General features: G+C 40.7%; 1 protein-coding gene across 3 annotated transcripts in view; it reads right to left on the bottom strand.

The window, feature by feature from the left end:
- Window positions 1-556: 556 nt before the first annotated feature.
- The window catches only part of COP1 (COP1 E3 ubiquitin ligase), a 100,013-nt gene continuing 73,238 nt past the window's right edge, over window positions 557-27,331 (bottom strand). For all 3 annotated transcript variants that reach the window (XM_083446334.1, XM_083446333.1, XM_083446335.1), the window contains exons 17-20: window positions 22,090-22,214; window positions 21,160-21,320; window positions 3,465-3,509; window positions 557-1,674 (exon numbers count right to left, since the gene is read on the bottom strand). In XM_083446334.1, coding sequence (XP_083302460.1) covers window positions 1,657-1,674; window positions 3,465-3,509; window positions 21,160-21,320; window positions 22,090-22,214 — 349 coding nt within the window. In that variant the 3' untranslated portion in view covers window positions 557-1,656. The remainder of the gene's footprint in view (window positions 1,675-3,464; window positions 3,510-21,159; window positions 21,321-22,089; window positions 22,215-27,331) is intronic.

The raw sequence follows: 27,331 nt of genomic DNA, 5'->3' as shown, positions 1-27,331 counted from the left end.
TGTGACTATGAGAAAAAGCCCATTTATTTTTAAATGAAAGTTGGGGTTCTCTGGATTCCATTTAAAACCAGGCCTGGCCAGGAAATGAGATTTCAGTACAGCATGCTGTCCACATGTTGCCATGCGCTTTTCAATCCAGCTAAAGAAACTGGAAATAAAATTGGTAATCATGTGTTTTGGTCAATTAATTTTACATTTCTTAAGCAAGAAGCATATTTTTCTTTTTTTCAGGGAATACACACATGGCTTGGTGTGATTTATTCCATCCAACGTGAGAGAAAAGGTGAATGCTTATTTTCATGTTTGCCATCTGCAGTGTGTGTGTGTGTGTATGTGTCGGTGCTTACATGAAAAAGATTGGAAAAATCTGCTGCCCAATTAACTGAAATCACCCTTTAAAATTTTTGTTTCTGATTATGCCAACTATTTAATTAATTCAACTATAAAACAATGTAGCCCTATTTTTTAGGGGTGTGAAGTCTTCTGAAATGCCACCCCCCCACCCTCCCCAAACAAACAAGCCTTCATTTTTCTGGCTGACAAATTAACAATATGGAACATTTGAAATCACAGTTTATTTCCCCATTCTCTTCACTTGTACAATTAAGTGTATGCATGGTTATTAAAAAATAAGGCTACCATAGCCTGTCCCCAAAATATATTACAACATTCAAAATGCTTGGCTTCTACAAGTGACACAAATGGGGGGTGGGGGGTTTAGTGGCAGGGAGGGGTTGAACAAACTGGACCGTATGTGGACAGGCTTTGCGGCCTTTCACCTCCAGTTAAAGAATTTCAATATAATTCAGATCAGAAGGGACATAAAGTCATTATTGACAGTTTGGTGGCCTGCCAAGGAGATAATGGTGTCAACTCTGCTCCCAAACAACACATGCCCACTTCACTGATGGCACCCTGGCTTAGCTGGCAGTCCAGAGAAGGGGCCAGGCAGAAGGTGGGCTTGGAGACTGAGCTGCTTGCGTGGCCTTAGAAGTGGTCCCCTCACATCAGGATTGAGGAATTAATGTTTGTTAAACAGACTGCTCTGGTAGGCTTCAGCGTTTGGAAAAGTTAAACTTGCCCGAACTCAGAAATCATTTCAAAAACAAAAGCAACTCAACCAAATTTTACTTGATGGCCTCAAATTAGGAAGACACATGTCAGGATAACAGATGTTTCCCTGCTTCGTGGGAATGGGGAGTAGGGGAGAAGAGAAAAAGGGACAGACGTGGTGACCCAGAAGGTGGCTCGAAAGCACAGCCCTTGAAAAAATCCTGGTACAAGGGCAAACCTGTCACCGTGTCTATCATCAGAGGGCCATCTGCTTCTATGTGTGGCTCAATGAACTTTGACTATTCATTTTTCAGCATCCACTTTTATTTAAAATAATCCACGTCTCCCTCCCCCATCATAAAAATTAGACAAGCAATAGAACCAGCAGCAGCAAAGTCTGTGGAGTTAATGTTGGTGGTACTGAATTCCCAGGTGCTTCCCAGATTCCCACAGTGTCCTAAGAGTGTCCCATACGTGAAAACAAACCCCCCAAAATGTGATCACTCTGAGAAGGAAGAGCAGGTTAGCTTCGGTTTTGTGCCCCACTGAGAATCCCCGATGAAAGCAGGATCAAGTATTCAAAGCCTTGAGAGAGAACATCTTTCATACTAGCTCCAGTACCTGGTTAAAAGAAAAGTAGAAAACAATTAATAAGGGAAAAGCAGACACCATTTTATTTCCTCATTCACAAACAACCTTCTAGCATATTTGATGTTTGATATTTGGGCCAAATTTGAGGTGGTCAGGCAACCATATTTGTTGCTTACATGGCTGCATGCATTAAGTAGGAGGCAGGAAGAAAATCAATTTTTATTAACAAGACACAGGAAAAATGGATGAACAAAGGTAGACCCCCATACCACATGATTATTCACCCAAACTTCTCTTTCCCCTAGCCTAGCTCCCGATACCATAAGTGAGCTAGGCTAGAAGAAAAAGAGACTGAAGTGAGGTCCGTTGGCTCATTTACTTGTTTCATGAAAAGATTGCACATGAATCCCCATCCTGTTTTATCGAGGAATAGAAGAGAGACAAAGGGGGCTCCTTGTCTAATGTGATCCTTGAAAGTGGTCTGGTCCAGGGTTCTCCAAGCTTTCCTTGCCTTGGGCCGGTGTCTCCAGCGACGATTGCATGGCAGGCCGTAGGACAGGGGAGCGCACGCCCATATGCGTGAACACACACACACACACACTATTTCCGGCGCACTTCCGGGTCGAAGGAGCACCAGAAACAGCTTGTACGCATGTGGACGGGCCTTCTCTTACCCGGATGTGCTCCGGAAATAGCGTTTGCACACGCTGCACATGCACCAACGCTATTTCTGGTGCACATCTGGGTCAGAGGAGGCCCGTGCACATGCGCACATGCTATTTCCGGTGCTCCTCCAACCTGGAAGTGAGTCCCTGCGCTGCACCAGTATGAGCGGGGGACGGGAGTCACTGCATGCCAGATAAACGAGTTCCTCGGGCCTTATCCAGCCCCCGGTCCATAGGTTGGTGATCCCTGGTCTAGTCCCACCAATATCTGTACTGACTTCAGGCTTCATATAATTACTACAAACCAGCAAGTTGAAGGTGGATAACCATCTCCCAGTACAGATTTGCACAGCAAATATGTGACAGCCTTGTGGACTATAAAGGGAGAAACTCAAAGAAGTATCATTTAAATGGTGCTTAATAATAAGAAAAAGGGAGCACTTAAAGCAACCTCATTCAAGGTTGTTTTCAAGCTCTGAGCTTCTTTTCCAAAGCTACTTTAGGGATTTGTAGCTGGCCAGAAGAAAGACAGATTATCAGCAGGGAAATACCCTAGCTTTTAGCTCTATTTCCTTTTAGTGTTATAATTTACCTAGCTAACCAGCTCAATTATTCAAATTATCTAGATGCACTGTAACAGAGATGGAGATGAAGTCAGCTTCTGAATTTTTGTTTCCAATTTAAATGAAAGAGGAAAGACAAGAGATCGAACAAGTCCAGAAAGGGCACAAGAGTGCTCACCAAGGCAATGGGATGCCAAGGTTCAAAGTACTGCTGCTGAGATCATCATTTTCTTAGATGGACTGGGAGTATCTAGCACATTTCCAGAACTCTAAGCTCCAGACTTCTTAGCTGTGTTGGTGCAGCATTCTTCATGCACAACTAGCACAGAGACCATAAAAAAAAATGGAACAGTCTTCTCATGGTTCATTGCCTTCCAGAGAGGCCCTAAATGGCCTTCTGGACACTGTTCCACTCCTCACCTTTTCATTATTTGGGCAAGCTCACTCTATTCCCACACCCCTAGCCTACAGCAGAAGCAAATAAATCATTTCACATTATAAACACTTGGGAGTAAGGAGGAAATCCAGGAATGTGCTTTTCTAATTTTCAGTTACCTTGTGGCTACTAATTGAGTGGCATAGACTAACTTACCTTAATTGTACCCTGACTGTTAGCAGCAATCAGCACATTGGACTCCTGCAAAACAAGAAAAGTCATCAGGGTTATGCTGCAGGCACTAGGAAGGGGACGTGGCTGCTAGTATAGTTAAAACACTTTTGATCCTGCAATTCCAACATTAAGGAGAAGTTAATATCTGACTTATCTTTTAAAAACACTGCGCCTGAAAAAGTTCGGAAACCATTTAGAGAAAAGCAGAATGTATTTCAAAGTAACATACAAATATTAAATCACATCCAGATCTGTTTGTGTGGGAGCTAAACAAGAAATACAAAGTTTACTTTGTTTTTAAGCCACTAGTACAAAAGATTCCATGATCACTGCAGATGGCGACAGCAGTCACGAAATTTTGGTGAAAAGCAATGACAAACCTAGACAGCATCTTAAAAAGCAAAGACATCACCTTGCCGACAAAGGTCCGTATAGTTAAAGCTATGGTTTTCTCAGTAGTAATGTATGGAAGTGAGAGCTGGACCATGAAGAAAGCCGATAGCCAAAGAATTGATGCTTTTTAATTATGGTGCTGGAGGAGACTCTTGAGAGTCCCATGGACTGCAAGAAGATCAAACACATCCATTCTTAAGGAAATCAGCCCTGAGTGCTCACTGGAAGGACAGATCCTGAAGCTGAGGCTCCAATACTTTGGCCACCTCATGAGAAGAGACGACTCCCTGGAAAAGACCCTGATGTTGGGAAAGATGGAGGACACAAGGAGAAGGGGACAACAGAGGACGAGATAGTTGGACAGTGTTCTCGAAGCTACTAACATGAGTTTGACCAAACTGCGGGAGGCAGTGGAAGACAGGAGTGCCTGGCGTTCTCTGGTCCACAGGGTCACGAAGAGTTGGACACGACTAAACGACTAAACGACAACAACAACAGGTCTCAGGTGCCTTGTCTAAGTTCACCAATTGCCAAACATAAAGAGATGCTTTCAAAATGATGTTTGTTGGATTGAGTCTGTAACCTGAACCTGGGCTCAGAACAAATGTTGGTTACATCTCGAAGCTAAGAAGGACACAACCACAATTTCATCTTTCATTCAGTTGAGAAACCTTTGGCTTCCACTTTTAGATTTCTCAAAAGTCTAGCTCAACTTCACCTTCCTATTATATTATATTCTAGCCTGGCATATCATGAATTTAATTTGTAGTTAGGCGCAAGATCTCTTGTCATATCAAACATTACAAATTTCCCTCTCCTCCTCTTTCTACTCTTTCTACTTATGCCTGGCATGCTCTTTTTGAACGTATTTGTCACTTTCCCCCTCTTTCTTTAGAAATGGCTCAAAACATGTCTGCTTTTCCTTCTAAAGCTTATCTTTTGTAAAACATCCCTGCCTAATCGCATTAAAGCGATTCTTGTACACCACAAACAACCAGATGAGTGGCTCTGAACTGATGTTAGGAGCTTCAAGAAATAGTGAACTGACTGATGTAAATTCCTTTAATCCAAGCTTCTAACAAAGCTATGTTGGACCAGTTTGAATACGTGTGTGTGTGTGTGTGTGTGTAAGTGTAATAATTCAGTCCACAAGGATGACTCTTTCCAGACATTCCTTCTTGGCCTATGAGCTAAAAATAAAAATAAATCACAGCTTTGTAAATTTTCCAAATTCTAAGATCAGTGTTGTCCACATAAGTAAGATGGATATCGCAACTTCTGCTTTTTGAATTAGATATTGATTTAGAGGACATTTTAATGTTCCATTAACATTGGAATGTGATATGATGGTTTAATAATATTCAGTTTTTAAAATTTCTAGCATTTATATCCCTCTTGTAGATTGGCAATGTATATGTGTATATGTGCCTTATAAACTGTAAAATATTATAGAAGAGTAAAGTTATGGGGAAATATTAAAAGAAGTAGCCAATTAAAAAAGCAGTACCCTGAAAGCCCAACTGTGATAAAAAGTTTCACTGCTTATCTAAAAACAAACAATGATAGGGTCAGACGTATTTCTCTAACTTAGGGTTGCCATATTTTGAAGAGGAAAAAAGAGGACACATTTGCCGACTTCTACTTTTAGCTATGGATCGCTATGATGACTCTACCCATGAAAAAGAAGACGAATCTTGGAAAAGGAGGACATCTCACCCCCCTTTTTACAAGGCAAAGGGAAGGGGCTATCCCTCTTACCTCTGCGATGTGATAACTTCATTTCGGTTTGGAAATTTGCTTTCTAGGCTGTAGAAACACACCTTAGTCATGTAAATAATATTCTTGTAATGGTTATCCAGACTATTTGTGAATATTCTCCTTTTCTCTTCTCTCATAATAAATAAAATTCTCTTGTATAACCCTCTCCTCTTCTCAGAAAACCTGGAATTTTTCTACCCTTAATTCACTAAACCTGCCCCCAGAACTTCTCCCGTCAAGGCTTTGCACAAGACTTTACCAACAGCATTTCTTCCATGTGTTTTATTTTTTACTCCTACAGATTCTCCAACCAGTCAGATGGGTGGGGTACAAATTACTATTACTACTACTAATTTGTTTCCCCTAATTTTTCTTTAAGAACACTCCTCATTCTATCACTTGGCCCTCTTGTCTCAGTTTTCCCCTCTATGAAATCTATAGCTGCTGTTTATCATCATCTCATTCCTTTCTGTTATTCCTTTAAGCTAGGTGTGGGAACATTTGGCCTTGCAGATGTTGTTGAACTACACTCCCCATCATCACAGGCCATGCCTGCTGAGGTTGATGGGAGCTATAGTTCTTCTGGGGGGCCAACCAACATACTGTCCTCTCTCAACTTCTTTCTGAAATTCTCAAATGTATTGTTGCTTCTTAAAAACTCTAACTCTCTTTTTGACCCCTTTTAGGGCCCTACTAGGTGTTGTGTAGGGGATTAATGAATAAGAGCCCCACTTTTAGAATGTTCAAAAGGGGTCACTGATCAATTCTTGCCATGTAATTATCTTAATCTGAATTATCCTCACCCTGAAGATGCCTTCTGGGTTAAGTTTAAAAAGTTGGAGATGCTATTCATGAATTTCCTGAGTCGTGCCTAGTTTGGTTCTCAGGTCTCATGCATGCAGCAATGAATACAAAACAAAAGCAGGGTGCCCTTGACCCAAGAACACTTTTCAGCATGTCTGAAAGCATCACATGCTTCCTGCTGCTCCAGAGAAGCGGACACAGAGCAATGGATCCAAACTACAAGAAAGAAGATTCCACCTAAACATTAGGAAGAACTTCCTGACAGTAAGAGCTGTTCGACAGTGGAATTTGCTGCCAAGGAGTGTGGTGGAGTCTCCTTCTTTGGAGGTCTTTAAGCAGAGGCTTGACAACCATATGTCAGGAGTGCTCTGATGGTGTTTCCTGCTTGGCAGGGGGTTGGACTCGATGGCCCTTGTGGTCTCTTCCAACTCTATGATTCTATGACATTTCAAAAGCATGAAATGACTCATATTTGAGATTATATTGCTGTTTTCATTAGCTATCAAGTTCTTTAGTTTTTCTTACCTGCTGACATCATTTTTAGAATCTCAACGAGACCTGTGGAACCGATCCTGAGTTTTCCAAATGAAGCATTCAATTTGTTACCAAGCCCTGTTTGCCCAGCAGAAACTCTCAGTTGTTCCCACATCTTTTTATTCCCCTGAATATTGCATCTACCCATGTGTTAAAATGCAACCTTTCATTCTAGCTGCCAAGCCTTATTGATTTTTTTAAAAAGAAAAACCAGCTACTGTTTTGTGCAAGTTATAAAATAAGTACTGAAAGCATTCAAATTGTCTCTATAAATAGGCAGCATTTCAACATTCATACTCATGCCCCTGAGTAAATGGCTGCCATTTTCCCCAGTGGGAATGCAGCCACAGACTGCTCTCAGAAAAAGAGCAAAGCATTAGCAAAACAGGAGCCTTATCTATAATGCCTATCAACATTGGAACCTGCTGACAAGCAAAAAAATTGTTGAAGTTCAGAACACAGAACCAAATGGTAGAAACACCATATATCCATGTAGAACAACTGTTTTAAGCTTTTAAAAATCTGCTTAAAAGCATTCATCCACTTATTGTACAAATGGACCACTCTCTCCAGAAAAAAATAATAAAAGGAATTCTATTATGTACAACAAGGACTAAAATCCCTAATGGAGTTGGCAGTAATATCACATAGCCTATCACTAAAGGAGAAACCATTATGTTCCACAGAAGTGACGTTACCATGCTGTGGGGAGTGATTAGAGGGCGTTCTCTGTTGCAATGCATGCTGTTTGAGCATTAGTGAATAATTGAAGGTATCAACCTATAGTACAATAATTCTCTTTTGGATGAGTTGCATAAGGGAAATGAAATAAAGACACTTCTTCCTTAAGGAGATGTAATGGTTGAGATAGTTATCGAGCGAAAATTCTAAGTCTGATGGCCACAGGATTTCAAGACTAGTCTTTTCAATTCAAGGTAATGGAGAGTAAGGGTAACTCTATTTATGAAAATGCACAATTAAAATAATTGTGGGGAAAGCCTAGTGTTTCAGTTAGTGAATCAGATGAAGGGATAATCTCCATATATATCCTCTGGAAATACTCTTGCGAGGCCCACCGCTGATATATTTCACCTTGGGGTAAATCAGATGGTCACAATGCCCCCGTCTGCTGATCTGTGGCTCCCAAATATTCCTTAACTACCTGACGGAGGCCACTCTACATGGCTGAAATTCACAACATGGCTTTTGGATTCTCTGATGAAATACACTGTAATAATTTGAAGCATTGTTTTTACTGATTGGATAGTTAATTAGATGTGCACATATAACTGATTTATTGACATGATGAGACTGAAATTTAATAATGTGAAGTATTAATGCCAAGGTTAACCCAATTGAGAACCTGCACCATCATCCTCATTTTTGGATGGAACATCAGTTGGAACGAAGGCAACCAAGCTAAAGAGGAATTAGAGGAGACAGTAAAGGGCATACATTGACACCATCTGCCTATTCTTCCCACACACTTGGTGACACTAATGCAAATGGTACCAGGGCAGACTGGAACTTAGTTAAAATAAACATCAATTCCCAATGGCGGCTGCATAAAATGCACAGACAAGGAGACAAGTCTTCGACTGGTACCATAACACTGAAAGCACTGGTGTCAAGATATGCTTCCAGTGGGAGGCCCTCAACAAAGAAGAATATAGATTTGCAATTTAGGGGGGAAAACACCTAAACAACTGGAGTTTGAAAGAAGCTGTGCATTTACTACCTTGTTTAGAAGCCTGTAACATCCAATAAATTTAGTATAATTATCAATAACTGTTTCCTGAAAGAACATTACCTCTTGATACATCCTTTGTTTTAGGTTCTGTTAAATAAAACTTTCTTATTTGTTCAACTTCTGCCTGAGTCTCCAAGTATCTAAGAGTTCCCTCACACAAAATCCAAAAGATAACCTATGCTGGTTATTATAGAGTTTTATACGTAGTTGGGATCTGCTGCAATTGGTATACAGCGGTGGCATCCGCTACCGTATGCCATGAGATTAAATATCCCCTCCCATTCATTAGGCAAGGATGTTTGTTGATTAGAAGGGGAAATGACACTTTCCCCACTATCCAGCCCATAGACAGGAAACATTCTGGTCCTGGGCTACAACCAATCGCAAACCTGAGTCCTCTAATGTTGTATAGCTCCCTGCTTTGGGAATGCTCTTCCCAAGGGACATGGCTGGCACTCATTCTCTGTTTTAGGTGCCAGGCAAAAACATTTTACCCAAGGCCATCAGTCCTTAATTGGGAGGGTAACTGGCTATGTCTGTGGCCTCTTTTTGTACACTTCCTTTTTAACTGGATGGATACACACACACTTTGGATGTGCACTTTGGGTCTTTTGTACTGCTGTTTTTTACACTGGGTTTTAATGTTTCGTGCCATTTAGATTTGCATTCTGTAAGTTGCTCAGAGGTACTTTGGTCTAGGTACTGATGACATGCTACATATTTTTTTTGCAAGTTACATTTGTTATTTAATGCAGTAGAAACTTCAAGGAACCATGTAAAGAGGATGCTCAGAGTTAGAAAATCTGGGGATTTAGTTTTAAGTTTTCTGACTATTCCAGACTATTAGCTGAAATACTATAAGCATTCTGTAGAAAGAAATAGGAAAGTCATGCCACAATGATGGCATTTTAAAAAGCTAAAACCAGCTATACCCTTCGCATAAGAAGAGCAATGTCTGCATGGTTCTATTCTGCTGTCCTCAATGCCAACTCTTCACTGCAGACCAGGCTGTAACAATGCCTTTAGCACCAGGGATTGTGCACAGATTTTAAATATACATAAAGGGGAACAATCTGGATCAGCCGGCTCTGCAAAACCAGGCAGAATCCTTCATTTTACTCAAGGAAGGCTGAAACTGTAGACAAAAGACATTTTGTTTGCCCATGTTGGAGGTGTGTTCAGCTTCCAATTTTACAAAGAGCCATTATTAAGAGACCCTTTATTACATCCCCCTTTGCATTCCAAGCTCCTGGCTACATTACATCTTAAATTAAACACATGTTAATGCATATAAATAAAGAAACAAAAGGAAAATGAATTAAAAAGGCAGGTTTAATCCAGGTCAGAATTACTGTTAGCTCATGCAGAAATTTTATTTTTAAAGAACACACAGAGTGCAGGTCATTTAAGGGCTTCTGCAATTAAGTTAATTTAGGGAAAGCTTGTTTAATGCAGCTTTCTTCTGCTTTGTTGTTCTTGAGCAGGGGTCAGCAACCTTTTTCAGCCATGGACCGGTCCACTGTCCCTCAGACCATGTGGTGGACCGGACTATATATATATATATATATATATATATATATATATATATATATTTGGGGGGGGGGGGATGAACGAATTCTATGCCCCACAAGTAACCCATTTTAAATGGGATGCATTTTAAATAAAAGCACACATTCAACTCATGTAAAAACGCCCAGGCAGGCCCCACAAATAACCCAGAGATGCATTTTAAATAAAAGGACACATTCTACACATGTAAAAACATGCTGATTCCCGGACCATCTGCGGGCAGGATTTAGAAGGCGATTGGGCAGGATCCGGCCCCCAGGCCTTAGGTTGCCTACCCCTGTTCCTGAGTAACTTCTAACTGAACACTAACTTGAAACTGCCCATCACACAGAATCCAAGTTGGATTCAAGAGAAATGTTATTCCTGGTTACAACAGAATGTTGTAGTGTAGGGTCTGCGCCTTCAAGATACTCCATTTCTCCTCTATCGTGTTTTCCATTCCCTACCCTTAAGGGTCAGTCAGCATTCTGTGGCCACTGAGCATGCTCAGTCTGCCCTGGGCTGTTTTGGGACCCTTCCACTTTAGGAATCTTTCTTCTAAACTTTTTTGTACTTTTGTAAACCTTGAGGTTCTCCAAGACTGCTGACATCTCCTTGTGTGTGGATGCTGCTGCCACTTTGATTACACAAGGACCAGCACTTTGTTTGCTAATATAATACAGATTCCTACTGTTAGGGGGGGAAGCAGAATTCCATGCACAGTTCTGTGACCTCATCTCAGGGGAGTCATGCAGCTTCAATTATGAACCTACCTTATAATTTTGATTTATTGCTTGAACTACACTCAGCATCAACAGAACTGGTAACAGCTTATTACTATTTCTTAACAATGCCATGGGTAATGGATTAAATAATATAATACCAAAGCCATAATAGTACAGGAGGAGGAGGAAGGGGACTTCAGGGATACTATACAACAGCAGGGAGAAATTTGGGGATTGTTACAAGAGTTTTGTAAGAACTCTCTGTCACACCGCTAATGGCTTCAAAGCCAGCAGTGAGGATCAGAAACATGACCCAATATTGCTAGAATTCTAAGAGAAATTTTGGAAAAACCTGTGTTTTGAACATTGCTCACTTGATATTATAAGATACATGAATCAACCCCATATATTTTAGAAGAGAGATGGTGCCCAATACACACACACACACACACACACACGATGAAGATGATGTTTACTTATCTCCCACCTTTCCCCCTGGCTGGGACATTTCATCAATTAAACCATGATATCTGACACTAGCGGGACGCGGGTGGCGCTGTGGGTAAAAGCCTCAGCGCCTAGGGCTTGCCGATCGAAAGGTCGGCGGTTTGAATCCCCGCGGCGGGGTGTGCTCCCGTCCTTCGGTCCCAGCGCCTGCCAACCTAGCAGTTCGAAAGCACCTCCGGGTGCAAGTAGATAAATAGGGACCGCTTACCAGCGGGAAGGTAAACGGCGTTCTGTGTGCTGCGCTGGCTCGCCAGATGCAGCTTGTCATGCTGGCCACGTGACCCGGAAGTGTCTGCGGACAGCGCTGGCTCCCGGCCTATAGAGTGAGATGAGCGCACAACCCTAGAGTCTGTCAAGACTGGCCCGTACGGGCAGGGGTACCTTTACCTTTATCTGACACTAGCACTTTCATCTAACAGAATTTTTCAAAAGGCTATAGGCATTGTAATTATTTCTTTTTCTTCCACTTACGTCCCTTTGTCTTGCTAACTGTGCCTCAACAGGTTGCATTGCAGTGGCAATATTGTAAAACATAACACTGATTCTTTCCCCAACCGCTCAATATCAACAGATAAACAGGAAAGCATGCCTACTCATGGGACAGCTCAGTAGGACACATGCCATATGGAGAAGCACATGGAAGCTTTTAGAGATGTCATTTCTCAACACTGCCAAGTAAAAATAGCTTGACAACATGAGACACTGAATGCGGTTGCCTCATAATTTTCAGTAATGAAAATAGGGAAAATATCTCTTTTCAGTGTTCTGGGATGAGTGCATCTTCACACCAAATAATGCAGGACAAAGCAAATGAAGCGAATGGGAATTAAAGAAACTTACTGGAAAGCATGTCCTCACACAAATAGCCTTGGACAAGCAAGTCTAGATCTGAACTTTTTTATTTTGTGGATTTCGGGACTGTGGGAACCACCTCTATTTAATGGCATAATTAACTGCTTCCAAGACCCATCCAGATACTTTAAGCAACCAAGGAGGGCAAGCATCAAGCATACAGCAGGTTGGTCTCACATCTCCTTACCCACAAGTTCCAACTCAGAGAAAGCTTTTCTACCTTCAGATCATCAGTATCCTGTCCTGTACACACCACCAGGAAGGATGGGATTGTGTATCTGACTAATGGACTGGGCCAATTATAATCTAAGGCATACAAAGCAGACCTTTAAAGCATATACACTGGTACCTTGTACTATGTACTTAATCCATTCTGGAGGTCCGTTCCTAACAGGAAACCATTCATAACATGAGACACGCTTTCGCTAATGGTGCCTCCCGCTGCTGCTGTGCTGCTGAAGCACGACTTCCGCTCGCATCCTGGGGCAAAGGTCGCAACAAGGGGCATCTACTTCCAGGTTAGTGGAGCGCGTAACCTGCAGCATTCGTAAGAGGGGTGGTATGTAACACGAGGTACCACTGTACCCATCTGCAAAGAATTCTGGGGACTGTAACTGTAGCTTATTGAGGGTACTAGGAAAACTAGGTCTGTGAGGGTTAAATTACAGTTCCCAGAATTCTTTGGTGGGTGGGTGTATGATTTGAATTTGCTTTAATGGTTACCACAGGGAAGCCATGAAATCTTAAGCCATGCCTGACAAGGAAGACATGACCTCGATGCTAAGGTCTCCCAAAACAATGGTGTCTTCCTTGTAGACCATAAGCTGAATAGCCTCATAATTTGAGTAATTGCTCTAACCTTTTCTGAAAATCAAATTCTCTTTGCATTTTTCAAGGATTTATTTGACCCCATAAAATTTTTGGTTATACTGCATGCTTCACTGTACCTAGCGCATTCCACTTGTCATAATTCAAGCTCTTCCTCTTTGCTTTTAGTAGTTTCCCCAATATACCATGGAATCGTACACCATTATGACCTTTTCATTCAATATCCATGGCATTTTAGATTCTCTTCTTACAACTGGGCCCATCTGCAGGAGCGTGGTTGGTCATCCCAAGTGAGCGAGGCTCATCTGACAGCAACAAGAAACTGAGGCATCAGCATCATCGGTCTAAAGATTCAGCAGGAGCCTTCTGCTTTAACCTTTAAATGACTGTGAACACTCCCCTGTACCACCAAGCTTATGAGGGCAATTAAGAAAATGCCTTTCTCTGTTTTGTTTATTGCTGGTTCTATATATGCATTAATTAATTATTTTGCAAATCACTTTGAGGCTTTTGGGGGGGGGGGAGCAACAATTATGTTTAATAAAAAATTAGAATATTTCTGTTTTCACAGAATCATAGAATTGTATGATCACGGGGATCATCTAGTGCCTAGTCCAATCCTCTACACTGCAGGAATCTTTCACCCAACATGCAGCTTAAACTGACAACACTGAGATTAAGAGTCTCATGCTTTACTGACTGAGCTATTACAGTGGTACCTCGAGTTACAAACGCCTCAGGTTACAAACTCCACTAACCTGGAAGAGTTACCTCAAGTTGAGAACTTTGCCCCAGGATGAGAACGGAAATTGTGTGGCGGCGGTGTAGCAGCAGCAAGAGGCCCCATTAGCGAAAGCACACGTCTAGTCAATAACAGTTTCAGGTTAAGAAAGGACCTCCAGAAGGAAGGGATGAGATTTACAGCATGCACCACAATTAAAGAAAATGATATGAAAATGATATATTGATGGTATATAACACCAGTCAAATTAAGTAAGATGTATAAAGTGAGTAATAAATGTTGGAAACGTAAGGAGAAAGAAGGCACATTTTATCATATGTGGTGGGAATGTAAAAAAATGAAGTGCTTCTGGGAAATGATATATAATGAGATAAAGAAAATATTGAAATATACATTTGTTAAAAAACCAGAAGCATTCCTATTAGGAATTTTAGGTGGTGAGATAAAAAGGAAGGATCAGAAAGTATTTTTGTATGCAGTCACAGCAGCTAGAACTCTTGTGGCCCAGAAATGGAAACAAGAAGAAATGCCCACGATTGAAGAATGGAGAACGAAATTAATGGATTATGCAGAATTTGACAGATTAACAGGGAGGATTCGCAACTGACGGGACCAAAGATTCACTGAGGACTGGAATAAATTTACAGAATATATTAAAAATATTTGTGATAAAGATATAACGTTTGTAAGTTTCCAAGAAGCTCTGTAAGAAGGTTTGGTAGAAATATTGTTTAAATAACATGGTAAAATAAGATATACATAGTGCAATATAAATGAAGAAATGTGAAGATATGTAATAATTACGGAAAATTATCAGACATGCTGATGGAAGTCTAAAAGAAAAAAGACGTGTGATGAATTCCTAATGTTTAATTGTGTTATAAATTTGTTTTTATTGGAAAATTAATAAAAATTATATACAAAAAAAAAAAAAAAAAAAAGAGAAAGGACCTCCAGAATGAATTAAGTTCATAACTAGAGGTACCACTGTATTCCTGTTTGTTCCATCATTCTTGTTTGTTGATTTTAAAAATTTACATGGTTTTATTTTATAATTATATTATATTGTTATAAACAATATTTATGAATATTTCTCATGAATAAACTTTGAATCCTCTGTGCTTACAACTTCTGCAATAGAGCCGGCACAAGAGTACATGGTCTCAAGGGTCTGGCCTAAAAGTTTTTTGTGTTTCCATTTTTTGTGGGTAACTTTTAATAATACTGTTTACTTGAATTTAGTACTGACCTGCTGCTTTCAAAGAGAGATCCACAAAAGGAACCTCCTGCACAAGCCCAATCAATGGAAGAAGCAGAATTGCAATGTTTAGTTACATTGCATATATGTACATACATACATACATACTTACATACATACAGCCCACACAAAACATACATACACATCCAGTGGCACAGAACTGCCCCACTGTGAAACTCATAGCACACACAGAAAGATATGTTTATTTTGATATTGTTGTATCAAACTGTATTTCTGGCATGGTTAGTTTTATTCATACCTTTTTAATATCATCTTGAAGTTTATTTATTTTTTCATAAATCAGAAGAGTGTAGAGACTCTGTGAATTCATTTCAAGAGAGTTTATACATAAGACATGCCTGATCAATTGTGCCCTGTGACTAATAATTTTCTCTGCTTGACAAAAGCCAATTCAGGAACCCTGTGCTAGGTAATACTAGGTAAGCTCTTCCACTTGCCTTGGATAAAAGGCATTTTACATCTTGCATGCTTTCTAAATTTTTCACTCTCTGCACCCCTTTCAGGGTTATTAATTAACAGGAAAATATACTAATAAGATAAAGTAAGTGATTTCAGTGGCAGCAGGAGAATGTATTTTACTATCCAGAAGGTGAGTGTGACACTGGGAGCTGGTTGGCATTACAATTTGGGTCAAAACAGATCTGAGGCACCTGCGACTGACAAGGATTATCAATCTGAATTACAGAAAAACAATTTTAACACTAAAGCCTATCAATTGCAATTTGTGTTCAACTAGTGTTTTAATCCGGGCAGGGGTACCTTTACCTTTTTAGTGTTTTAATCCAGGTAATTACTATTATAATGATACAATTGCTGATAAGTGGAACACAATGCTCTTGAATCTAGTTTATAAATATATGTCTCAGAAAACATCTGTGTGTGTGTGTGTGTGTGTGTGTGTAGTTACAGCTGTAGATGCAAGCTCATATGCGTACCTACATTTGCATATTATTTTCTGAATTGGATGCGAGAAGAAAATCACCTCTCCAGAAATCTCACATTTTAAATTGCTATAAAAACTGAGTGTACTTGCCCTAGATTATAATATATATTTGTAAAGGCCAGAAAGATACTGTATATACTATATCCCACTGGAAAATAACATGTAAGAAGTCAGGTCACAAGCCTTGTCTTCAGAGCTACTAATGCTAAAAAAGGGATGATTAACAATTGGCAGACTTGGAAGAGGCAAACCCTAGCAAAGGGAGACTACAACTAAGATCAATGCCAACATATATCAACCACAATTTGCTTTTAACTTTGGGTACTAAAATAAAGGAGTCAAATATTTAAATAAATTTGTAAATTGTCGAGAGGTGGGTGAAAGTGTGGGAGAAATACAGTGGTGCCTCGCAAGACGAAATTAATTCGTTCTGTGAGTTTTTTCGTTCTACGAGTTTTTTCATCTTGCGAAGCACCACTGCGTATTGACGGTTTCCCGTAGGAATGCATTGGCGGTTTTAAAAAAAAGGCGCAAGACATTTCGTCTTGCGAAGCAAGCCCATAGGGAAATCCGTCTTGCGAAGCAACTCAGAAAATGAAAAACTCTTTTGTCTTGCGAGTTTTTCATCTTCTGAGGCATTCGTCTTGCGAGGTACCACTGTATGCTACAATCCAATCACAATCTCATATTCGTACTTAAGGAACAGGAGCTATTACATCTATGATGACCAAATTAACCATCCGGCATGCTTAAAAACATATTTTGTGACACAGGCAATAAATCTGAAAAAGCTGGTTCTACCAAACAAAAAGAAATAGCATGGTTTCACATATCACAAGTGCTGGCAGTTATGCCATTCTGAAAGAACTGCTGCTGGGCTTTGTCTTCCCCAACCCTGCAAAACAACAAAAAACCCAACTATTGCCAATCTATTTCACCACATACAGTCTTGGTTCACTCTACTTTTCAGCCTCCAAATATTTCATGCCCATTCTCAAATTTAAGTAACAACTTAAATCTCATTTGCCTCTGCCTGACTAGAAAATATCGAAGGTATAATAGTAAGAAAACAAATCATAACAGGAGTGAAAATCAGGACCCAAGTTCTTAGGAAAGCTGCTTTCTAGTAATTTTCAAAAAGTGAATGGATGGAACATTAAGCAGTGTCGTACTGCACAGGATAATAAAGGCACCATTATTTTCTCTGAGATAATTTAAAATAAACAAAACCAAATCATAAGCTTTGTGGCTGTTCTTCTGCCAATCTCACAAAGTTAAAAGACAATTAAGATGTGGTTGGTTTTGTAATTAAGACTATGCAGAAGTGTGCTGAAGAGTTGTTCTGCAAACTTGACTTCTGAACTCAAGAGAAACATTGCAATAATACCACACAGACTGAGGAATGGTGGCAGGGGACCTTTTCCTAGATCTCCTTTCTTTTAGTGAGAAACAATTTCCTGGACAAGAATCTCTAGAGAGCCCTACCTGTGGTAAGAAGGTAGCAAATGGGAATTGTGATGAGCCTGCTAAAAAAAGATTCAAATGAATTCTAAAACCAGCACTCTGCATAATCACATTATCTAAAGGGCCTTGCAGAAGGACTGAAGTGTCAAAACACTGAAATTTGAGTCGGCAACTGTGCCACTAATAATAACACCATGACAGGCTCATGTTGATCTCAAGAGTGGGACTCCTGAGGTGGTAATAATGAGTAAAGAGTTGCTACAGTCAGCTGGGCACCTTTCCCAATTATTCACATAAGAAACGGCATCCACTGTGGGGATCTAGAAGGTGATAGGAACTGTACTCTTAATAAGTACTATATGCAAATACACACTGGCACAATTTGCAATTCTTTTGAGGAACTGTGACATTAAAATTACTTGGCACAAAACATCACTCTTTTTCAGTAGCATGCACTTGCTTGTAAATGTTACATTAACGACTGAGCTTCTTGTCTAACTCGTAACAGGCTAGGCAAGTCTCTTCTGCTGTTTAGGGACAAAACTGAGTGGGAAAGGCAGCCCAAGTGAATATTGGCACTACTGCGAAACGGAAAACTTTTCACTGAAAGCAGACTGCACAGAAGAAATAAAATGCAGTGACCAGGTACCACATGTTTCCCACTAAAATCAAAGGAGCTGAAGAGCAGTTAACTTTAGCTGGATAATATAATATACAGTGGTGCCTCGCAAGACGAAATTAATTCGTTCTGCGAGTTTTTTCGTTCTACGAGTTTTTTCGTCTTGCGAAGCACCACTGCGTATTGACGGTTTCCCGTAGGAATGCATTGGCGGTTTTAAAAAAAGGCGCAAGACCATAGGGAAATCCGTCTTGCGAAGCAACTCAGAAAACGAAAAACTCTTTTGTCTTGTGAGTTTTTCGTCTTCCGAGGCATTCGTCTTGCGAGGTACCACTGTAAATGTAGCAAACACAATACTAATGGCCACAAACATTGATGGCAGAATTCTATTGTCTCAAACATTTTACACAAATTGTACAGAAATTATAAGCATTTTTCTAAGTAATAAAATTTTAAAGGTGAGATGACATTTCACATATTTAATAAATTAAAGAGTTAACTATCTACTGTATGGTCTAGTGCTACATGCCTTGAAGACACTCAAGTCATCCCCAATTGAAAGGATGAAGAGGTCAGAATAGTTAAAAGCCTCCTGCCTTCTCTGGCATTTTGAGGCCAGTTTCATCAATGAGAGGGATGAGTCTACCATTTCCCTGTGGCTGAATTCTTTCTAAAGTGATTATCCTGGGTAAGATGCAGATTCAGAGTGTGACTTAGAAGTCGACACTTGGGAGGTGACTAAACCTATTTCTCCCAAATTTACAGTAAGTGATCTTGGAACTATCCAAACAATGCATTTTAGAATATCCTTTGCCAGCACAGTATGTCAATTAGGGATAGGTGAATCAGTGTCCACCTTTGTTGGTTCCCTGCACCTTTTCACATTAATCTGAAATCCCCCTCCCCCAAATTCACAAAATTTACATATATTTATATGCACACCTAAACATAGCTTCATCTCAAAATATGCATTTCCAGTGTTTTGACTGAGACGGGAACTGCACTGAACATTTGGGAAGTGTGAAAGTTGATGGATAACTAAGTTCACATCTGCACATTGGTCTGTGAAATGCGATCAGGTCAGTTCATATCAATCATCCCCAATGCCAACTTTCCAACAACAATGAAAGCAACATAGGAAATTGAATTCTGAATCTATTTCGAGCAACAGGTGCTAGGTTTGGCAGCTCCAGGATACGCTAACGGCACACAACCACACAAATGGGGAATGGCACTTCAGCTCCAGTTTCCTGATTTACTTGGATATTCTCACAATGCTGCACAAAGACTACACAATTAATAGTTCTTGATGAAGGCAAACTGAGAAGTCTGGCCCCATCAGCAGAAAGCTAGATTTACGAGCTCTTCACAATCCTCTTATACTGCTACTATTTCCTGGCTTCTCTCTGAAAAAGACTCTAGGTTTTTTGCATAGCTGATTTGCATTCCATTTTCTCCCAACATCCAGAAGCCTCTGGCTTTTCTACATAGCATTTCTACTTAGCAAGTCCTTCCCAAGCCAACCTACTTATATACCAAAATGAACACACACAAACAGGCATGAAAAGAAATGGCTTCATTATAACAATACTGGTAGATCGAGACCATGCCTAATCTACATAATCAAACTGTGTATGTGTCCACAAGCAATAGCTTTTTTGCTTTCCTCTAAGTAATTGCGATGACTAGCTTCCAACACTATATATGAGAAAGTGTCTAATACTGGGGTAGGAGAACTGAGAAAAATGCCAATATATTTCACATCTGGCAACCTATGTACCACTTTGGTTTTAGATAGTACATGGGTAAAGGTAAAGGTACCCCTGATCATTAAGTCCAGTCGCGGATGACTCTGGGGTTGCGCACTCATCTCGCTCTATAGGCCGAGGGAGCCGGCATTTGTCCGCAGACAGCTTCCAGGTCATGTGGCCAGCATGACTAAGCTGCTTGTGGTGAACCAGAGCAGTGCATGGAAACGGCATTTACCTTCCCACCAGAGCGGTACCTATTTATCTACTTGCACTTTGACGTGCTTTCGAACTGCTAGGTGGGCAGGAGCTGGGACCGAACAATGGAAGCTCACCCAGTTGCGGGGATTCAAACCACTGACCTTTGGATCGGCAAGCCCTAGGCACTGTGGTTTAGACCACAGCACCACCCGTGTCCCTTAGTCGAAAAAACCAGGGACAAAATTTTCATGGCCCTCTAGCAGCTATGGTGGCTCTTTTACCAGAAGTAATGTATTTATTGTTAAATATGGAAGTGTATACTTCATTCTGAACAAGCTAACCCACTAACCGTGAGCCAGGGAAATGGGAAGAAACAATGAAAAGCAAAAAGAAACAATGAACACCATTGACCAAAAAAATATTCTCAAAACTAAGCATGAGGCAAAGCTTGCACTCTCACCAAGCTCTAATTATCAACATGCTCCACAGAAGAGGATGTGTTTTGCATGATGAAAGTCCCAAGGATTGAACCCGGGTCCTTTAATTAAGAGAATACCAGACAGGAGGTCTGGAAAAGACCTCAGGGGCAATCAAAGCAAACATCACCTAGGCTAGATGAACCAACATCTTACACAGTGTAAGGCAGCTTAATATTTGCTTGTACAACCAACTTCCACAGGATACACATTGTGGATGACTAATGCAGCCTCCACAAAAATGCAGTGAATTTTGCAGCACCAGGAGTTTAGCATCTTAAGGCAGCCCTGGTGAATGCAGTACCCTCCAGATGAGGCTACCACAGGACAGGGACGCAGCTCATGTTGTTGCAGTAACCCAAATTTTTGTTGCTTCCTTACCCAAAAGGGAATCTTTCACCATCTTTGACACATCTTTACCCTTTTACCCACTGGACCCAGATAAATGACCTGCTAAACCCCACACTAAGATACATCAAGAAGGGAAAATGAGCAAAAATGTTTACCCCGTCTGGCAGTGCCCTCCAACACACAGCACTGACAAATTCATTTGTATCATCTTCCTTACGGTCCTTGTCCAGGACGCTTTTGACAGTGTCAAATTTGAAGGTTAGCAGTGTCTTTGAGAGACCCTTGTAGTACAAGTAGAGGGAATTATTTTCACTTCCTGCAATCAAAAGCAAAAATAAAGAAAGAGGAGGCAGATTGGCAATGTGCAAGGATTCCTAAATATACGTTTCAGATAGCTTTCGATGGGGTATGTAAGTGTGGGTTGGAGGCTAACTGTTACAGCTAAAGCAGAGAACTCCAAGGTAGAAGATCACTGCATTGAATTGAGTAACATTGCTTACAACTCGTCATAGCCAACACTTGCCAGACACATAAAATTCAGGTAGCGTAGAAAACAGTGCAAGGCAGTGGTTCTGAAGGCTAGTAAGAATTTTTAACTGTACTGTAGAAACATAAGCACTATTTTCAAGATGTCCTATTATCACTCCACCATGCAGTGTCGGGACTTCATATAAAGTCTTTTGTGATCTGCTCCAGGCACCAGAGTTCAGGAAGAATGGTAACAAACTGAAAAGGATTCAGAAGTAAGCTACAAAAGTGATAAAAGGTCTGGAAGGGACATCTTGTGAGGTAAGACTGAAGGATTTGGCTTATTATTCAGCTACAGGAAAGAGTGGCAAGGGGCAGCTATGCCGACAGCTTTAAAGTATTTTAAAGAATCTCAGAAGAGGGGAGAGATAATCACCCACCATATTCCCCAGTGCTTTAAACGTTTTCAGTTTTTATAATTGGGGTGTAAGTCACAATGTGCTGTGGCAATTCAGGTGCGTTAATTTCAGTGTGCCACACAAGCATGTGCTGGACCCTCCTACAGCTTTGCAGGCAGTACATATTGGTCCCCTTTGCTGAACAGTTGTTTCACTTACCGCAGGCAATATAGTCTCCATTGGATGCCAAACCCACAAAATTTTTCTCATTGATGTGACCCTTAAAGGAACGCAGACAGTGTGGCTTTCCTACATTCCACAGCTTTAGCTGACTGTCCGTTGACCTGAAAAAAAGACGTATGAGTCACCCATAAGTCATTAGTTTGCAGTATATGTCAAAGTGCTAGGAAGGCCCTCCTAAGAAGACATGGACATTGTCAGGGCAGGCAAAACCACTGCACACGTGGGTATCTGTGTGTAGCTTGAGTAGTCAAGAAAGCAGATTCCCAACATGATCTCTCAATAGAGTTGCACAAGGAAGACACATTCCACAGAACTGGCCTGGCATATATCCACCAAGGTACACAATGTGCTCTATCTGCTAACCAGCCTAAATCGGGGTTTTAAAATGTAAGTTGGATCTTGGTTTATTTTAAACTTCAGTTATATTAAATGTCACGTTAAAACTAATGTGTCTGAAAATGAACTCTGAGTTCAATGCAAGCATGTGAAGTCTATGTGTACACTCCTTTAAAACTGCAACTACACCAAGGTTTTTACTTTTTTTCTGTAAAAACTCAAAATGAGGAATATACCAAACTTTTGTGGTCAGTAATTATCAATAAAACATCTCACAAAATACTGTGTATTATTGTGACAAATTATGAAAAAGTTTGCTATTTCAATCAACTATGGACATATGCTCTTGCTTCTGGAAAGATAAGGGAAGAGGCAGACAAGCCTGCAGGTTTCACTGCACTCAATGGGACCACCTAGTAGGTGGTACGTACTTAAAACGTGTAAGCTATAGCTTCATCAAAATATGGATTTCAGAGCATAGAAACTTAAAAATCTACAAATAATACAATATGAAACATAGAAATATAGTACAATTTAGAGGAATAAAACTATTTAACTAGCTAAAAATAGCATAATTTTATATTCCTGGATCAAGAAAAAGGTTTTAATCCGGTGCCAGAAAGTCAAAACTGTCAGCACCAGTGAGGGTATTCCAAAGTCAGGGAGCCATCACAGAGAAGGCCTTCTCTTCTGTACATAATGTATTTTCTTCTACGGAGAAGGGCCTCCTTTGAAGATCTTAATACCCAGGCAGGATGATACAGAAGGAAACAACACTTTCAGATATTTGGACCAGAAAGCTATTTAGACCAAGGGTAGCAATGTGGTGCATTTCAAATGTTGTTGGAATGTAACTTCCATCATTCCTCTCCACTGGCCATGATGGCTGAGGCTGATGGGACTTGGGAGTCCAATAATATCTGCCAGTCACTCCTTTCAACAACCCAATCACATGGGCATCATATAAATAATAAATTATGATTATTGGTTTTCCTTCATTTAAAGCTTTATAGGTAAACACCAGCACCTTCAATTAGGCTCAGCTGTGAAAGTGGAGAACTGCACCACTGCAGGTTTGTGTAGGCTGGAGATTGGAATTACACTATAGAACCAAAAAGTGTACAATGGCTAGAGACTCTAGGGAACACTGGAATTGTTCAACACTCCCCATAATATCACAAACCTATAGGAGAAATGCAATGTGAAAATGGAAGTCTGGGGACCTGAACAAATTGTGGCTGCAGACTGCCACAGAAGAGGCAGGCACGCTTTTTGCTTTCCTGATGTTGTTATTTCCTTTGAGGGGAAGGAAAATCTTTTAATTACTTTAATTGTGAAAATTAAGCCAACAGACATGGAGGGAAAAGTACAAAATGAAAAAAAACCACTTGCCTTGGAGATGCATAGACTCTCCCTCAAAGCGTACCCCCCCCCACACTATTCACAATGCACAGGATGCAATAAAGCAGCACCAGAACTGATGAACCCTGGTAAATATCAGGTGGTTCCAATTGGCCTGGAGGTCACAGGGCAGATTTAATCGATGTGATTCGTAAAACAGCTTACGTTAGAAAAAGCAAATATTTTCTTACAATTTTTTTTAACTGCAGTTAACCACTGATAAAGCTCTTCCACTGACTGCAATGTTACAACACAGCACACTGTGCTGGGAGGGAAGTGGAAGAGGAGAGATCCCAACATCTCTGCGCAGCACACCCTTGCCCAGCTATTGCTTCATCTGAATTGGACAGCTCTGTCAATATAACCTAGGGCTATGGAACAAGCATTTTCAAATGTCTGTCTCTCAAGTAGGACAGGCCTCTTTTGTCCTTTCAAGGTCCCATGCGTGATGTTGCCATCTGATTACAAAGGCAAAATGCTTTGTGGTTTTGACACTGCCCATGGTTTAACCATTCAGTTTAATAGAAGTTTGACAAGCAATGCTTCTCTTTGAGTTGCCAAACCTTTGTAACTTCACAACAGAAATTATTTAAAGTATGAGAAAATGTACTTCAGTTAATCTCAGATGGAAAAAAATAGATCTCTTGTGTCATTTGAATGGCAGGAGAGTTCAAGTTGGCTAAGGAAGATAGATCTTTTTTATATTTTTGAAATGAAGAAATATTTTCATTTTGGTCCAAACTGTGGGTGGGTTAAACTTTGAGGACGCTTGTGAGAACAGTACCATAATGTAATCCCCAGGAACAGTGTGGAAAGGGGCACTTCTAACATGGCTGGAAAAGAAGGAGTGGGCTCTGTGTTCCTGTTCATCAAGGAAGTTTGAGCCGTAACTCCCACTTGACCCACCCCAAATTGATGTAATAATAATAATACCGTTATTGTCAATGTACAACCTGTTTACAATGAAATTACACTCAATCTCTTATCGAACAACACACCACCTCGCAAGTCAATTTCGCTATGTTATTTTCCATTCAACAGCCTAAAAGCCCACTGATAGAAGCTATTTTTTAGCCTGTTGGTACAGCTGATTATACTTCTATATCTCCTGCCCGAGGGTAGAAGATTAAAGAGGTGATGGCCGGGGTGTGAGTCATCCCTGAGAATTTTTCTCGCTCTCCTAAGACAACAATCCCTTGTGATGTCATCTAGCGGACTCAAGGGACAGCTCATGATATCATGTGCTGTATTCACCACCCTCTGTAGAGACTTTCTGTCCGTGGCTTTCAGGCCAGCATACCACACTGTGGTATGTATGTGATTAAGAAGTCCTAGAGTAGCTAATGCTTTGAGTAAAGGTAAACTGGTTACTGGCCAATTGAAACTGTCTCCCATGGTTCTGGTACCTATATCTGCCTCTGGAGTAGTTCCAGCTCCTAAATGTTGTGTTCTCCTCGTGGGACTTTATGATTCAGGATTTGGGATGAGGATCTGCTGTGCCAAAGGATATGGTCCCCTTTTCACTAGCTCTCTTAGCATGGTATTCCAGACTTCCTGTTACAGGAGTTCAGTTCAACTATAACTCTGTACATGACCCGAGACTATGGGATTTGCCCTTGCTCTAAGTCTCTGACAGTAGAGGATCGTTAAGGTGGGCAGGGGAAGCCCTAGAACGTATGTCAGAAGCAGGAGACTGCACCGATTAACCCCATAATCCAGGATAACAACTAATACAAGCAACATCTTTATTTAATTCAGTAAATTTTCCCTCACTGAGAATAAAATGAATATCAGGCATAAAGCACATCCTAATTAAGTACCCCCCCCCATCCTTAGAAGTCTGTCAGCCTCTTTTCAGCAGGGTGAGGGCACATTGCTAACAGCATCATTGAAAAGCACTCCTGTTGAGATAGGACAGGCGCCCACTACCTGCACTTTCTGGGGGGAAATGAAGACATTTTTGTTCCAAAAAGGTTACCCAGCTGGAGGAATAGGACTCTGCCATGGGTGCACATTTTGCATTGCATTTTTAAAATCTCCAGCTTTAAAATGCCCCAGATTAAATGCCCAATTTTGTTCTAATAATAGATTTGCCAGTCAAGGGTGAAGATCACTGCTAGTCTGAAATAAAGAATAAGATTTTGGAGGACTCTTAACCCTAAATTTATCCCATATCTCAAGCAAGTTCTCTCTCCATTACTGGTTCTCCCTCTCGGATTAGATGAAATGACACTCCATAAGCAGCAAAATGGCAGCTGTATGTTACCACCAGGGGACACTGCTGCAGCTCTTACAACATCTGCCAGTAAGAAGAATCTTGCCTTGGAGCAGAACATTAGGTATTAAATAGAGCTGGTTGATATCTGGTTTTCAACATGACAATATATCACCAGCTAAACTTCATGATAAGGGACGCGGGTGGCGCTGTGGGTTAAACCACAGAGCCTAGGACTTGCCGATCCGAAGGTCGGCGGTTCGAATCCCCGTGACGGGGTGAGCTCCCATTGCTCAGTCCCAGCTCCTGCCCACCTAGCTGTTCGAAAGCATGCCAAAGTGCAAGTAGATAAATAGGTACCACTCTGGCAGGAAGGTAAATGGCATTTCCGTGTGCTGCTCTGGTTTCGCCAGAAGAGGCTTAGTCATGCTAAACACGTGACCTGGAAAAACTGTCTGCGGACAAACGTCGGCTCCCTCGGCCAGTAAAGCGAGATGAGCGCCGCAACCCCAGAGTCGGTCACGACTGGACCTAATGGTCAGGGGTCCCTTTACCTTTTAAGCATCATGATAAATCAATAGATCATGATGTCTGAAATAAGGATGGAACTATGAAGACGAATAAGTATTACAGTACTGCCTTTCTATTATCACCTTCACATCTGATCAAGCTTTTTCAGAACTCAGCATTTGTTTCAGCATGCTCTCTCCTTCTAAAGGGACTGCTAAATAAAAACTTTACAAATAAATTCAGGTAGGTTGGTCTGACGCAGTCAAAAAAGTAATAATAATAATAATAAAATGTCCGGTAGCACCTTAGAGACCAACTAAGTTTGTTCTGGGTATAAGCTTTCGTGCGCATGCACACTTCTTCGGATACACTGAAACAGAAGTCACCGGACCCTTATATACAGTGGGAGGGTGAAAACTATGGAGAGACCTGGTCTGAATAGAGATATTCGATTCTTGTCTCATTACATATGCTAAAGCTATTTTTGGTCATCTGCATACTATCCCTTGCTTTTTCCTGTAGGACTAATTGCAGTCGTTAACAGTCATCAACACGTTTACCATACCCATTGAGCTAATCACCCATCTCCTACTATCCTTCTGAGAAAAACCCCGCCCCACCCCATCCCACCCTCTAAATTGCTACTGGACAATTTTTTAATTTATTTTACAAATAAAGCAAATGTCCGCTTTAGCTATTTTTTTCTTGGATTCCTTTGAAGCCATAGGCTATGGAACCAAGGGAGGTGTGAAATAG

The sequence above is a fragment of the Podarcis tiliguerta genome, assembly GCF_965153285.1.
Source record: "Podarcis tiliguerta genome assembly, chromosome: 6".
Lineage (NCBI taxonomy): Eukaryota > Metazoa > Chordata > Lepidosauria > Squamata > Lacertidae > Podarcis > Podarcis tiliguerta.
The sequence above is the reverse complement of the archived record's forward strand: the minus strand, read 5'-3'. Positions and strand labels throughout refer to the sequence as shown.